The following is a 16,872-nucleotide window of genomic DNA, read 5'->3' as shown; positions in this document are numbered from 1 at the left end:
CTGCCGAATTCCTTCATCTACTCCATTCATTTAAAGAATAAAATCGATACCGTGTCGTTACAGGCTAAAAACAAAAAACGACAATACTTGATCCCTTTCATATCTAACATTTATGAGGGTTTGTGTTATATTCTCAGTAAATAACTGAAATTCCATGAGATAAATTATTGATATCAAATGGGCCTAGAGTCGCGATATTTGTATTCTCATAGTATCATGTTTTTAATTAAGCCGTAACCCTAAACCCAAGCGTCAATATGATATTTGATTAGCACATCGGCTTAGCGTGATGGGTGCAAGTACAGTAAAGCGCTTATATGCCATTCCGATATGCGATAAACATGACAAATCAGGGGAATATCGTTACCGTTTCATAAATATTTTAACAAAGGTTAGGTTTTTAAACAGTTTTTTTTTACAACTATACAAAATTTTGCGTGAGGTCTGATTAAATCGGGTGTCCTAATGGCCCCATAGGCCCTCTTCTAGAAACCTGCTAACAATATATTCTTGAACATGATACAGCATACCATATAACTATCACGATTCTTATATTTCATATTTACTCTCGGATTATTACAAGTTCATGATATTACCAACTTCATGGCTTGGAAAAGAACATGTACATTTTTTCTCAAAAATGTCTAAAATCATGCTATCTGATCAATTATTTGACAATAGCAGGCGGGTTCGAAAATCAACCCTCGCATGTTGTTCTGTATACTGTCTCTGATCCAAGGCAGCATTTTTTTTTATTAACAAGTGCACACCTAGCTACCAATAATGCTTATATAGCATTTCCTTATATTTGAAAGCAGGATAAAAGAGCATTGTAGATTAAATGCCTTGCTCACGGGCATAGGTGCCGCGGCCGGGGATCGAACCGCGGACTTTCCATGCACACATGAACGCTCATACGCACACACACTTTGACATACACACACACACATTTTTCAGAGAGGGGGATGCCTGAATAAACACATTCATACTTTCAAAATGTAGTACTTAGTTGTTTATCATCTCACAATTGATTGCTTCAATGTTAAAATGTCTGAGTTTGCCCCTGAGGCCACCCAATGGCACCAGGACCTGAGGTGGACAAATTAACAAGATATATAGGAATATGAAAAATGAATACAGTGTCCGTATAGTCTAATCTTTTCATTGACAAGATGTATTGACATGGAGTTGAGCCTTAAAGTGGAAAATATTAGCATGCACGTATCGGGAAACCTAAGACGGGGGAACTTAAGACTTGAGCACTTGACTTTTTCATTGCTACACAACGAACTTAATTGTCTGAGAAAGTGGTGTTTCGCGGGGGTCTATGCGATTCTAACGGGAATATGGAACATGTTCTGTTTGTAAAAAAAAAATGTTAATATGGAAGTCTGTTCAGTTTTCTAGGCATTTTTTCTTCTAATATGGTCAATATAACATTAAAAAACTATTTGGTAGTAATTGTAGTAGAAATAGTAAAATAAGAACCAGTAATGATCGTAGTAGACAAGGCCCTTGGAATGTCAGGGGTTGCTGATTCAAATTTGACAACCCCCTCCCCCCCACAAAAAATAATAATAAATAAATATAAATAAACAAATAAGAGAATAAATAAAATAATATAAAAAGAGGATTCGCTACAACAAAAAACGTAGGTCATTTTGGTCCCGAGAAATTTGACAAGCAAAAAAAGAAAAAAAAAGACTTCTTTTCGATTGCATTTTTTCCATTTTGTCACACTTACCACAATTCCAGGGGTGTTGCCTGTTGAGAATGATACACGCAGCACCCCCCCCCCCCAGCACCCCCACTTCTTAGGGCTATGCCAGTAGAGTTATAGAAATAAAGGAAGTAGTAACCATGGTAACAGCAACAGCAGGAGGAGCGGGGAAGGAAGGAGTAGTATAGTGGTATCAATTCCTCTGCTTCATGGGTAGTTGATGTCGATGATGTTATTGTTTTGACAATACAATGGGTTGTAACAATAATGCCCGAAAACCACAAGAAAGCAAGAGTTGGAGAGAAAATGAAAGAGAGAAAAAATAGAGGGTTAAAAGAGTTAGTAAGATAGAGAGAGAGAGACAGAGCCAGAGAGGGGGAACCCCTGACCCAAAAGAAATTAGAAAGAAACGTCTGCAGAAAAACCCGCTTTCCAATACCTTTACTCTAAGCATGCTAAGTGTTTGCCAAGTCTTTTGCAAAGAGCGTTTACTTACCTGAAGACCCCGTTCAACTTGGAGTTGAGAGGGAAATGAAATGATTCATGCCCTCCTTATACCCAAGTCGAGTGTACTCGGGGTATATCAAAATTAATGACAAAGCTATTGCTTTTATTGACCTTCTTTCGAACGACTAAGGATAACGTGGAAAGGTGGGCTGGATTAGGAAGCAGCGAACGAGTAGCGCTCTTGAACTTGATGGGCATTTTTTTTTACTGTATATTGTTATTTTTCTTTGAAAACAGAGCGACTACACCTGGGCCCCTGTAACATTAAACTTAACAATTGATTTTGGGACCGTTTTTTTTCAATCGATTGCGTTGATTATTGTGTATGATCAATCGTAAAACACAGCCCAGTGGAAAATCGTTAAACTTGACTTAACAGGGATCTGGGCTCCGTAACACGAAGATTTAGCGATCAATCACTAAATGGACTGACCAGTCTGGATCAATGTTACAAGCACATTAAATTCAAACTACTGACCAGTAGCCAATTAGAAGTGTTCTTTCATTTTGCTATTCACCGCTAAGATTTGTGTTACGGGCTCTGATTGGATGATATTTATTATGAAACTGAATTTCAAAGTGTAGTTTGAATCTCTTGACCAATAATTTGAAAGCCCCTCTAGTACAATACGTCTTCCTCCATTCACCATTTCTTCATTCACCAAGAGTCTCATGACCACTAAAGGAGAGCTTATTTATTATCAGTTTTGCCATATTAAAGAGACCGTTTGGTAAACGTATGCCATTTTTTAATTCAAAAACAAAATGCTCACATTTGCACAATGTACACATTCATGGCACGCGCGCTGCCGACTTTTAAGCAAGCATTAAGCCAATTACCCTCCGAGCTAATGAGTTTCAACTTTGTGGCAACAGCTATTGAACAGGGAGATTATCATGATTTTCTTTTCATTACCACAGTCACAAGAACATAAAACGTCACTTTCGGAGAATTCCTACATGATTGTATCGTAGAGCATTATGTAGGGGAAAAATCACTTGAAATGTGTTGAAATAGAGAAATTTGTCTTTATTTTGTTGTGTAACAGAAAGAAAATTCACAACGCCGTCTATTAATCTAATTATTGATTTCTCCCCACAAGATGCGGTGAATCTGCATGTCGACCAAAATGATATCATCATAATCACTCTCGCCCCTTCCTCTATCCTTAATTTCCTCTATTTTTCCTTCTTTTTTGCATTCTAATGTTTCAAATACTTTTACCTTTGTGAATTTTTCTTTCGTAAAGTTTTCATTAGGTTTTAATCTTCTTAGGATCAATATACGATAAGGACATGATAATGAATTTAATTGTGATAAAGTACATGAAGACATTGATAAGAGTTTCATCTTCAAAAATACCAATTATTATGAAAAATAGACAATGATGATTATAGTAGTAATAATATTCACAATTTATAATAATAATTATATAATTACGGTGATAACGATGGTGATAATAATGATAGTAATAATAATGATAATAACATACTAATAATTGTAATACAAATACTTATGCTAATACTACTACAAAATGATATCAATTGTATTAATGATAATGACAAAAATATTATTAATATCAATAAGAAGAGTAAGCATCATTCCCATAACTATCATCACAAGAACTATAGTAGAAAAGGTCATAGATTTTAGTTTTATTCCTGTTGTTGTAACTGCTCTTCAATTTGTTTTTTAAATGGAAGAAAATGAATATTTGAATTGAATTGAATTTCTGCAATGATTATGCCTATATGTTTATCATCAATCAACAAGTAAGAGGTTTATAAAAGAGTCACTTTTAAATCAAACTTAACGCTATAGCTTTTGCAATGCCTCAAGATTAGTTTTGACCTGCATTTCTCAGCTATTCATTATAAAGATTATATAGGTGATACCATCTTTTTTTTAGTCTCCATGGCCTTGTTGGCTAGTTCTTCGCGCCTGCTTCTTCCGTCATGCAGCTCCACTTCCCATCCAATTTCAGCTTCTAAAATGCGAACCGATGTACTTTCATGTCCAATTTGTCGCGCGAGCTTAATTTCGCAGATTTCCCGCCAAAGTTATCACAAAACCACGCATCGCCTGCGCACAAACTACCCTGTGTTATTAACCAGCATCGCAAGCAGATTCTGACGATGTGTCTTGTTGGTTAGAGCCATTATCAACGTCCGAATCGATCGTCATCCAGTACTTACCAGTCAAAACTGATTTATCTGCATGAGGATTTAAACGTAGGAATATCCTTTAACCTGGTCAAATATGTAATTGATTGGAATAACTATTTTCTGTCCGTCTTTAGTCTTTTGATATCTTCGTATCAAAGAATTTCGAGGCATAATATTCCCAGGTTTCCCTTTCTGTTTTTGTTTTCTCTCTATCTCAAAAGCTATTCTTAGAAGTTTAACTTGATTTTGAGTTCGTTCGTTTTATTCTGTCTGGCCCACCATCCACCAAACGATTTTTTTTTCATTATGCTAGCTTGTCACTACTAGTCATCCCCCCTTCCCCCTGACCCCATCTCCACCCCCCCCCTCTCGTACAACCCTTTTGAGAAGTATTGACTTTAACTCTCTTTTCTCCTTTATTTAAGCAACTTTCTATTAACTAGTCTTTGATTGAGGCTTGTCATCTTGTGCTTCAGCCTTGCGTCCGTTAAAGGACAAGTTCACCCCAACAAAAACCTTATTTGAATAAAAAGAGAAAAATTCAACAAGCACAACACTGAAAATTTCATCAAAATCGGATGTAAAATAAGACAGTTATGGCATTTGAAAGTTTCGCTTATTTTCAACAAAATAGTTATATGAACGAGCCAGTTACATCCAAATGAGAGAGTTGATGACATCACTCACTCACTATTTCTTTTGTATGTTATTATATGAAATATGAAATATTTTGATTTTCTCGTCATTGTCATGTAAAATGAAGTTTCATTCCTCCCTGAACACGTGGAATTCCATTATTTTAACATTTTGTGCTTCAGGCAAGGAGGTCCTAATTGTCAAATTCGTAAAAATTGAAATATTGTATAATTCAAACAATAAAAAACAAAAGAAATAGTGAGTGAGTGACATCATCGAGTCTCTCATTAGGATGTACTGGCTCGTTCATATAATTTTTTTTTTAAATAAGCGAAACTTTGAAATGTCATAACTTTCTTATTTTACATCCTATTTTGATGAAATTTTCAGCATTGTGCTTATCTGATTTTTCTCTATTGATTCAAATCAACATTTTTCTGAGGTGGACTTGCCCTTTAACGCACAGGTCGGACTCGGCCCCGTAAAACAAAGGTTAGCCGCGATCAATCGCTAAATGGACGGGCCAATCAACATCAATGTTTCACGCACATTTGGTTTAAAATGCTGACCAGGAACCAATCAGAAACGTTCTTTCATATTTGCTATCCATCGCTATAGCTGTGGTCAGGTTGGGCAGTGTGACTGTGACATCCCTCCAGGGGCCTGTTGCATAAAACTTTTTACCTGAGAAAACTCTGGTAAAAACTGAAAACTAAGGTTAGTCTGATCTCTGCCATTGACTTTAACACAGCGCAAAAACTCCGGTAAAAACAACCTGAGTTTTCTCAGGTAAAAAAGTTCGTCGCACGCACCACGAACCGTCCTCTCTGCGCACTTCGATGCGAAAGTTAGTTTTACCTTTTTATTTAATTCCAGGTACACATACTCATTACATTCGTCGAATTCATTATTTTGAAAATAATCATCATACAACATAGTTTTGCAGAAAACGCATTTAAAGAAAGCTTTTTTAAAACCAGCAATAAGTGCACCTACAAGGAGAGCCAAATATTTACCGGTGTCTTTGTTCAAAAGTTCAGGTTCTAAGGTTTCATCCCGTATCTTTTTATTTTCTTGAAATTAATTATTTACGCCACAGTGGACATCGTAACAGAGAGGACGGTTCGTGGAATAGATACCGTCGCTATCGCACATCGAATTCGAAGTGCGCAGAGAGGACGGTTCGTGGTGCATGCGACGAGTTTTATGCAACGGGCCCCAGGTCGGTATGCTCCTTTAAATAGGGAGTTTTTCACTCAGCGATATATTGGGGAATTGAAAGCAGAGAAAATCTATTGTCAAATGCCCGTTATGAAAATGAATACCAACGCCATTTTTGTCGAGAATTCGTAAATTAAGCAAGCAATTTCATTCCCAGAGTCTGGACAAACGACATTTGCCATTTTCTTAAGTTCTGAAACCTAGCACGAAACTCCTGCTCCGCTTCTCCCATTTTTCAACTAAGACCTCACAGCTGTCCTTTGTCATCATGGTCATGTAGGGGCATTTTCAGTACATTTACTCTGGAAATGAATCCTCCACACGTTACTGAGCGAAAACTCCTTAATGACTGTCCTCTGCTTCATGTCTGCAATTTTACCCCAACCACCTTACCCGCATCACCAACATAATTGGGAGTTTATTAATAAGCGCTCCAATCTGCGGCCCCGCTCTCTACTGAAATGTCCTCATAACCATGATAACAGGTTATCAAACTATCCCTGTATATTTTTTTCACAAGAGGTGAGCCTGTATCGGAAGGGGTTTAGAGTGGCATAATAGATCAATGTTATTCATGCGGTTTCAGTTGTGCTAGAATTGTTTTGAAAATAAGTTCAACAGATAACGGTAGGGTATAGAAAATATAACAACGGGACTGATCTGAAAAAAGAAGTTGAATCTTGCATACTGTTCAAACATTGTTACATATATATGGGCTCATCCGGGTCAATAATTGAATCACTACATTGATTAATTATAGGTGGCTAAATAGTCAGGAAGTCCACACATTTATTGTAATACGGTCAGAAATCATCATTATGATTTGTAAAGTTGTATCGGGTTAGTAATCAATATTTACTCTGATTCATTGTTCTGTACAGGTGCGAAGACAAATATTGAAGGAGTTTTGGATCAGAATTAAAACGCGTTGATGATGGTATTCTCTAGCATGTGACCCGTACCCTGAAGATCACTCGACTCAAAGACGCCAAGGGGAATATCATTACAAATCATCGTTACACCGTTACCAACTTTCCATTGAAACGCATAGCCCGCCCTCTACGGCAACCCATTGAATGTATGTCACCATGGAGCCCGTGAGCCCCGCGAACCTGTACGATGATTACTCCTTCTCATTCGGCAACGACTCATACTTTTATGACCTTATCTTTGAGATGGTCTATCCCAGAACGCACGAATGGGTCATTCTGGGGTTCTTCTTGCTCCTGCTCCTCATGGCGCTTGGCGGGAATTTCTTGGTAGTTTATGCCGTACTGAGGAACGAGCACATGCGTTCGGTTACCAATTACTACATCATGAACCTGAGTGTTGCCGATATCCTGGTGTCTTTGATCTGTTTCGGACCGACTGCAGTTGGTGACGTTACGGAAACCTGGTGGCTTGGAGCTACAGCTTGCAAACTAATACCCTACTTTCAGGTAACTAATATCAGGTTTTTCATAAAGCTGTAGGCCTACTAAGTTACGAGAGACTTTACGAACAACAAAGGCGCTAATTCAACATCAATGAAAATTATGTAGTAACATATACCACAAGAAAGGATCCATAAGCGTCAGTAAAGCCGTTCGTAACCTGCGATTAGCTTTATGAAACAGCTTCCTTCACAATCATACATGTTAGCACACAGCAAAAACTGTGATGTTAACCGGTGTACATACAGGACCACACCAGTTATTTTACACCGGTGTTAAATTGGTGGTGATAGTTTTACACCTATAGGTGTTATTACAACACCTTTTGCTGTTACATTTACACTCTTTTGTGTTAGTTTAATCTCTAGGGTGTAATTTTAGCACCTCAGGGTGTGGTCCTCTATTAACACCAATTGGTGTCAGTTTTAACACCGCAGTTTTTACAGTGCATGTTCATCATTTCGTTACGATAAAAAGTGTCACATGCTGCCTGTCTGTCAGACAAGAAACATAAAGAAATTGGTATGTCATTTCAAACACTTAAACCCACACGTTGACAAGTTTGATTAGAATCTTTCATGCGTGATATAACCTTGTTAATATTGTACACAGTCATAATGTCGTGGGATTTCTTATATTCATAAATTGTACCCGATCTCATGGATTCATAATTTTACATTGGAGATCTAGCAATTCATGGCACTGGTGGATATACTTACGCATGTGTATCATCAATTGCAGATTTTTGAAATTTGATCAATGGGTATTCAATATTTTAAATGTTCCCTTTCACTCTCCGACAGAGAGAAATATAAGGCCATCCACTGAGGCACTTTAAGATATGTAAAAACTGTATACATCTCGAATAGGCTGTCACTTACACCCTTATCTTGGTAGGGCACTTATGAATCAACATTTGTTGTGATGATGAAGCAGGCCGGGTCTGTGGTATGTTAAATTATGACGTGAACTAACGAAGCTACGTTAAAACAGTCCTCCCATTCATCTTCTTCACTATGACGTTTTGCTCTACTCACCATGCTCACGACATTCAGACAGATGAACACCACTGTAATGCCACAGTCCCACCAGCTATACCGACTCCCGTATATAATTCCGAAGCTTCGTTATTCCGAAGGTTCGGATATTCCGAAGGTTCGTTAATCCAAAAGCGAAATAAGGTTCGTTGTCCCGAAGGTTCGTTAATCCGAAATCGAAATAAGGTTCATCGTTCCGAAGGTTCGTTTATCCGAAAACGAAATGAGGTTCGTTGTTCATTTCCTTTTCGGACTAACGAACCTTCGGAATAACGAACCTCATTTCCATTTCGGAATAACGAACCTTGGGAATTACGCCACAAATGTTCGGACCTTTTTCGTTTTAACGAACATCGAGGTATAGGCAATTTACGTGTTTCGGAATTACGAACCTTCGGAATAAACAACCTTCGGAATTACGAAGTGTAACCACCGACTCCATACCAGAAACACTTGGGGTTTTTCAAAAAGTTGTTTAACAGTGTGATTTGGAGTAGCACTTATGTTTCATTTGCGTCCGATTTAAACGCATCATTGCATAGGTCAGATCATACGCACGAGACGCGCACTTCCTGGTTAGTGTAACCTATCCTAACCTAAGCCTAACGCTAAACTTGAAAAAGAATCCCATTGCAACTCTAACACTACATCTTAGACGAAATAAGGCCAGGGGCAATTGTCGCCGGAGGCTTAAGCTGGATTAATAATTTCCTTCCGTTTTTTTTTTTTTTGTATATAATTTCTATAACTTCCACCATAAATTTCAGCAAACAAAAATTCAAAATATTCTAAATTTGATCAGTGGGCATTATTGATGTACGTTTCTTCTACCGTAAATCAGCTCTGAAATTACAGTGAGTCCATCTCGTATCCTATCAGAAATAGTTCCGAAGGATATCAATCTAACGATCAAGACATATTTCTAATAAATCACAATTGAAAAACATGCACTGACATTCATCACTACTTCCCTGCTCTTCGTTTTATGATCCCATTGGTTGCTTAACTATTGGGCCAAGCGATAAATTTTGAACTTGACAGATCCAAGGTAAGTTGACTCGGTCACAATATACACACTTCATTGGTTGAATAAGAAGGGGCCGTGCATTCGTGTTTGCCGTGTAAAAGAAACAATAATAGCTGTGTGAATGTTACACAATGTTATGTGAATTTTCCACTTTGTTGTGGGCGTTTCACACGATGTTGAGTGATTTTTACACAGTTCTGCCTAATTTGACACAATATTGTGAGGAAACCTGGCGCTGAAACATTTTTGTTCTGTTCCACTACTAGTATGGTCCCCAATCTTCACTTATTTCATTTTAGTCAATATTTGGTAAATTGTGTTTTAATAATTGCCTTAACATGATCTAAAACGGGCGCGTCGTGGTCTAGTCGTTCTGACTCTCGCCTTTCAAACAGAGGGTTCGAATCCAAACCATGGCGTGTTTTCCTTCAGCAAGAAATTTATCCGCAATGTGCTGCACTCGACCCAGGTGAGGTGAATGGGTACCCGGCAGGATTAATTGCTTGCATGCACTGAGCGCCGGTGATGGCAGCTCGAGCTAAAGCCGGGGTAATAATAGCAGCGCTTTGTATCCTCAGGCAAAAGGCGCTTTATAAATACCGCTATTATTATCAAAACATGCCTGAGCTCTAAAAACACATATGTTTGACAAATCGGAAGTGGACAGTTTCCACTTTAAAAGAAAAAACCCCACTGTACTTCCTTGGCCCCTTAAGAGGTGATCTAAAACGAATTACGAAAATAAGCAAATATATGGAGTTCGCCAGGATGCGATGAAGACTGCATAGAGTACGATAGTATATGGGGGCTTGCCTGTATCTTCTCTGCATAATTCTCATTTTGTGCTCGGCGATGGAATATTTGTCATGACTTGGGAGGAGTCTATAAAGTGAAAATTATTATTTCTGGGACATCTCCCCATTACCACACATAAATGGTTCACCCGTCTATGTCCATCTGTCTGAAGTTCATTATCTTGCATGAAAACAAAACACCGAATAACAAATTGAAAATAAAACACACAGATCATTTTAATAGGCATAAGAAATTCATGTGTTTACATTTTGAGTGTAATATGGATAAAACAACACAGAGCGAAAGAAAAAAAATTGTGCACACTAGGTCCAGTGCAGACACCAGCCTGTAATATAATTATCTGTGACCAAAGAAATCATCATTTGCTAAATCTCCGAGAGATATTAATATAACAAATAATTAGTGTATGGATAAATCAAAATATTTATCCGGTCACTTTATATTTCTCTCTTTTTGATGAAGTCAGCACTGAATAAAGATTTCCAGGCGCGATCTTTTTTTAGGTTTCATGTTAATGACATAGTACCACAGGCATGGGTAACAAATGGGACTTTGTAGCACCGACTTTTGTTTTCAAAGTCGAATCTGCTACTGCTCCAGATCCCGAATCATGCCTTTTTAACAATTAATTAAAATAATAATAATAATAATAATAATAACTAGCATTTAGTACGCTCTCCATAGTTAACTATATCACAGCGTTTACAAACGAGTTTAAAACAAGATTACATAATAATTACAATAAAAATACATTCAAAAGAAATTAATCGGAAAAGAGGTATGTTTTAATTTTAGAAGTTTCTTGAATTGATCTGAAGAGTTTGATGATTTAATGAAAGTGGGTATGTTGTTCCATTCTTTAGAAGCAGTAACACTAAATGTGCGATCACCCGATTTTGTACGAGTTTTGGGTATGGCAAGCAAATATGGGTCTTTAGATGAACGGAGATCAAAACTGATCAAAAGAAGTTTAGTTGGTAAAGTATCTTCTTCTTTCCTATTTATTTACATGAAATAAATGGCAAAATAAACACATCCATTGTAAATTACCAAAATATCAGACACTGAAGCGCCTCATTTAACATGCGTGCTTAACAAAGCTTAACTGAGACATTCTGGAATATTCTTTTAATGCAATGAACTTGCTTAGAGAAAAGAAATAACTAAATAAATGAATATACATGTAATTTCTCTGGCTTACAATTCTTCTAATACATAACGTAATAAGTGGAGCGTTGTGGCCCAGTGGATTAGTCTTCGGACTTTGAAACAGAGGGTCGTGGGTTCAAATCCCAGCCATGGCGTGATTTCCTTCAGCAAGAAACTGATTCACAATGTGCTGCACTCGACCCAGGTGAGGTAAATGGGTACCGGTAGGAAGTAATTCCTTAAAAAGCTGTGTGCGCTATGAACGCCTAGCTTAACCGGGTAGTATAGGAGCGCCTTGAGCACCTAACAAGGTGGATATGTGCGCAATACAAATACCCTATGTTATTATTATTTATTATTAACAATGTTAAATCACTTCAGTCATGTCAGTCATCCCAGTAGGGGCAGTTTTCATGACATATCTCTTCGTATTTAACTCATATCCCAAATTTCATTCGTAATAATAATAATTATTATTATTATTTCATTCGTGTAGGCTATTTCATATGATTTATTCTTGACCCAGTAACTCCACTTCTTATTTGTACGAGAGTTACAATAATACAGGCCAGACTTTGTATGCAGGAGGGGGGGGGGGGTAAAGGCCTGACAAATTTTGCTTGTATAGGGTTAACGAAGCCTTAATTTATAATGCATTATCCTGCACATGCACGATAATCATGGTAGTTATTAACCTTCAAAGCACTGGAGAAGAAAAACACTTGCATCATAGAAACATTTGCTCAAGTTTACCGCCACTAATTCATGTTCAAATACTGTTTTGTTTTCGTGGATGAATGCTTGTACTTTTTAACAGACCTCTGCCACGTCAGCTACGTTGGGCGAAGGCCAACGCAGACCCTTGCCCTCGGGCAAGGCCCCGGGGTTCGATGTTGGCCTTGGATTCGCCTAAATGAATTACAATACTGGATACGCACGCAAAGACATGTGTGATGACATGGTCTTACAAAACGCAAGGCGCCATTTTGGTCGTACTACCAGTTTGATAACATGTCTCTTCTTTCGGTCGCATGGGTCGTGCTGGTACGATCAATGCAGTTTTACGTCCACATTATTTATTTTTCGAGTTTTTGATGCTGTTAAGATAACATAAATTTTTCACACAATTTCACGTATATCTTTATTTTGGCATTTCTTTTACTTTTAGCGATTTTTTTTCATTGAAACATAACACACAACATAGTCTGGCAAAATTACAAGCAAATAGCTAAGGGTAGATTTTTTTTATTATTCAGACCTCATTTACAACTAGCAAATCAAATCCAGCATTTTGGGAAATAATATTTCAAAAATATCTTTTATTACGTGCGTAGGTTACATTCAAAATTTGCCAGTCAAATACTCGATCTAGACATCCAATTACATTTGTGAAATAATCTATTCTTTAAATCATTTACATTTCATCGCATTTACAAACGATATACCATTTTGTTCTTTCTATCATGCTAAAAAATAGCTGAAAATAGACGAGTGCATGCGTTTCGAGACCACTATTTTTTCACCTAACCTTCTCTTTAGTTTTCTTCTATAATCATTTCACCATACATATCAGCTTGGTGATGGTCTTGGTCAACGGACCTCATCAACGTAACAATTTTCAAGGGACAAGTGCATCAACATTTCTAACCAATCTCCACTTGAGAAAAGTCCAATGCAAGTCTTAATTTAGCGCGTCTCTTATATGCTAAAAGCAAAGTTCCAGTTAATGACGTAGTTATTGAAGTTAAGACGGGACGTACGTATAATGTGTACGAGCCAAGGTCATGTGACCCGGTATTCCCATTACGTATCGCCATAAAGGATTCTATTTAGACCAAAGACAGACCCACATGCCATCTTCAATGTGCTAAATAAAGATTAGACATGCCAGTGACACCATCAATGCGCACACTAACATATTGTAGGGCAATCAAAAACACGGGGAAACGTTCCATTCAATTTACCTGGGTAATCTCTTATGGATACATCGTTTAAATACATCTTGCAGAAAAGTGATGGTATAATAAAAGAGCGCAATCGAAAGGAAATTCTCGATTATTCTAAAGCAATCTCGGTGCTACAAAATGAAACACAAGCATTTACCTGCTTTTTCATATAAAAGATAAGGTCTTGGAATTGCCTCCCAATTTGTCGAAACAATTCGATTTCAATTCTCCCAAACGCACAGGTGAGATGAGGCGTTCTTTAAGTCTTGTCATTTCTCATTTGACACAAAAATGCCTTCAGCATGTTCAATTCAAGAAATAGGTAAAACGTTCTTTTAAGTATTGCCATTTCGCATTTGACGCAAATGACTTCAATTTCAAGAAACATAACACCCACCTTCGAGTTGAAGACATTTGCAAAGAATGTTAGGCAATGGGTGACAGAACTCGAAAGGACGCCTTACCTTGTTATATTCAGACGAATATAACATTATGGAACATTTGTTTCAATTCCATGTTATCTCTTGCTATGTTGTCACAATCGAAGACATATCATGCATGCGATTTAGAATGGATAAGAAGGAAATGCATTTTGTTTTTAAAATTTCATTATTATCAGCAAACTTCAAATTGACTGTACCATCTAGGTATTATGAACATTCGCATCTTATGAAGGTGCGATAGGACAGAGCTAGATACGACATCGAGGGCATTAAGGGAAGGGGGTGTGGCTTTTCTTTAAAGGAGAATGAAACCTTTGGAACAAAAAGGCTTGTGTTGAAAGAGAAGAAAAAAAGAAAGTTTGAGAAAAATCGGACAAATAATGAGAAAGATATGAGCATATGAATGTTGCAATCACTAATGCTATGGAGATCCTCCCATTGGCAATGCGATAAGGATGTGTGATGTCACATGTGAACAACCTTCCCTTTGATGGACTCTAAAACACCCCCAAAATGTCTCTTTTTGTTTTTTCTTAAGGTGATACAAACTATGTATCCATGATGTATTTTTTAAATCTGTATTTCATGCCCTCCTATAACAAGAAGACATGATCTACTGATATAGTAGATGTGATAAAAGAGGCAGATTAAGTGAAATATATACTAAAGTAATGGGGAGAGTTGTTCACAAGTGACATCACTCATCTTCGTTGCATTGCCAATATGAGGATCTCCATAGCATTGGTGATCGCAACATTCAAATGCTCATAACTTTCTCATTATTTGTCTGATTTTTCTCAAACTTTTGTTAATCTGTTTCTTTGATTTTTCTGTTATCTTGTTCCAAAGGTTTCAATCTCCTTTAAGCAATCAGATAACACGGTAAGAGACAAGAAGAAAGAAAAAGGGAAGAAAGAAGAGCAATGAAAAGATTGAAAGAGGAAATAGAATATTGTCCGTAGTCTCATTTACCTATTCTGTAATATGTCATTATGATCAACAAAGGGGCTGGAAAACATGTCCCAACTTACTTTTAGCGCAAGCACTTCAAAGCTGACACAACACGGATCCTCAAAATAAAATCCTCACCATTTTCAAGGAGACACCCTTAGTCTTTTGCGGGAGCACATCGGGATAAGACGAATCTGTTGACACAAAGAAAACGCAATAGTCTCCCTTCGGACCAACCGGGAAAGGCTTTTGCATTCATCAAATTGTCACTTCCGTATTCTCAAACCACTCTTACCAAGAAATTCACGCATTTGAATCTATTTCAGGGTATTTAAAATACGAGAAGAGGTGGGGTATTTTTGTATTCTAAATGTGTACAATGTGGTGTTGTGTTATCTTTAGAAATTTGGTATTTAGTTCGCGAGAAATCACACAAAAAACATTGCGACACTTAATGAACTATTTTGGATTACAGTAGAAAAAAAAGTTTGATTAATTTTCTAGAGAACACCCGACGACAGTTGAGACTTGTTTTATTGGTATGTTTTGTCAGTTTTAAAATAGTATTACTCTTCAGAGTAAGATTCGTGTCTACTTCTTCAACTCCCCTCCTTATATTTCTTCTCCTTCGTCTTCTCCTTCTTCTTAATATCATTTTTTGTTCTTCTCCTCTTCCTCATGGAGTCAATTACTTATTATAACGTGCTTATTCTCCTTCCTGTCATTTGTTCACTGACTGTTGTTTTTTCTTCTTTTTTTTCAGCACGTGACAGAATGTGTATCGATCTATACTTTGACTGCGATCGCTGCTGACCGGTACCTTGCCATCTGCCACCCGCTGAAATTTCGTATCCGGGCTTCACGAACGATTTTCATTATAATCGCCGTTTGGATTTGGTCTTTTGTTGCCGTTTTACCACAGGTGAGCTCATTTCAACCCCCCCCCAAAAAAAAAAAAAATTGATTTGAATAAAATAAGGTAAATAATCATGATAATACAAGGACATCACTAAAAGTATCATCAATGTAAATTAAGAAAACATTTGTCTTACAGGCGTAGGGAACTACACCTTCTTCTATTAACAAATATGTATTTCTCTTTTATTGACAATTTATTTTGTGTTATTCATGTTGTAAAATGATATTTTGGGGAAACTTGGAGGAATTTTTAATTGAATTGAAGTAATGATTTTCTTTTAAAATCTTCTTTTTATTTCAGTAACGATAATTGACATCCAGGTCCGTGTGCAAATGAAGGAACTGATGACGTAATCTTTTTGCTTTTGTTAGTTAAAATGTGAAATAGAATTGATACTTCCCTGAACATGTGGAATTGCAATTTCATCGAAGAGCTGCACTTTTGACAAACCTGAAAAAAAACTCAAATAGCTTCATGAATTGCATCACAAAAGACGAAAAATATGGGTATATGACGTCATCGTCTCTCTCTCCTATTTGCGCACCACCCTGGCTATAAGACTCATTTTGTAAAAATAAACGATTTTCTAGACGTCATACCTTTCTTTTTTAACCCATATTTATGAATTATCAGCTTATAGCTTGTTTGATTTTTCTCTCTTTTCTCAAATCGATTTTTTTTGTTGGGACGAACTTGACGGGGAACTTGGCAACGGCCTTTCAGGGTACTCTTGCTTGCCTTTGTGGGTGTTTTCTTGTATTTTATTTCTTTGTTTATATCAGACAGTTGTTGTTTCTATTGCCGATATGACTTTTGAAGCACATTTTAACAAGGAAAACACAACTATCCCAAACACATACTAGCCATAGCCAATCTTGTTTTGTTTTATTGCAGGCAATTT

General features: G+C 37.1%; 1 protein-coding gene across 3 annotated transcripts in view; it reads left to right on the top strand.

Moving 5' to 3' along the window:
* The window catches only part of LOC121420453 (orexin receptor type 2-like), a 32,640-nt gene that overhangs the window by 7,346 nt on the left and 8,422 nt on the right, over nt 1-16,872 (top strand). For 2 of the 3 annotated variants that reach the window (XM_041615097.1, XM_041615095.1), the window contains 3 exons: nt 7,132-7,689; nt 15,816-15,974; nt 16,866-16,872. The exon at nt 16,866-16,872 is cut by the window's right edge and continues 71 nt beyond it. In XM_041615097.1, the coding sequence (XP_041471031.1) occupies nt 7,327-7,689; nt 15,816-15,974; nt 16,866-16,872 (529 nt within the window). In that variant the 5' untranslated portion in view covers nt 7,132-7,326. Of the gene's footprint in view, nt 1-6,128; nt 6,252-7,131; nt 7,690-15,815; nt 15,975-16,865 lie in introns of all 3 variants that reach the window. The other variant, XM_041615096.1, reaches the window with a different exon arrangement.

Source organism: Lytechinus variegatus, chromosome 8, assembly GCF_018143015.1.
Source record: "Lytechinus variegatus isolate NC3 chromosome 8, Lvar_3.0, whole genome shotgun sequence".
In the NCBI taxonomy this organism is placed as follows: Eukaryota; Metazoa; Echinodermata; class Echinoidea; order Temnopleuroida; family Toxopneustidae; genus Lytechinus; species Lytechinus variegatus.
This window is presented reverse-complemented; position numbering and strand designations above follow the sequence as displayed.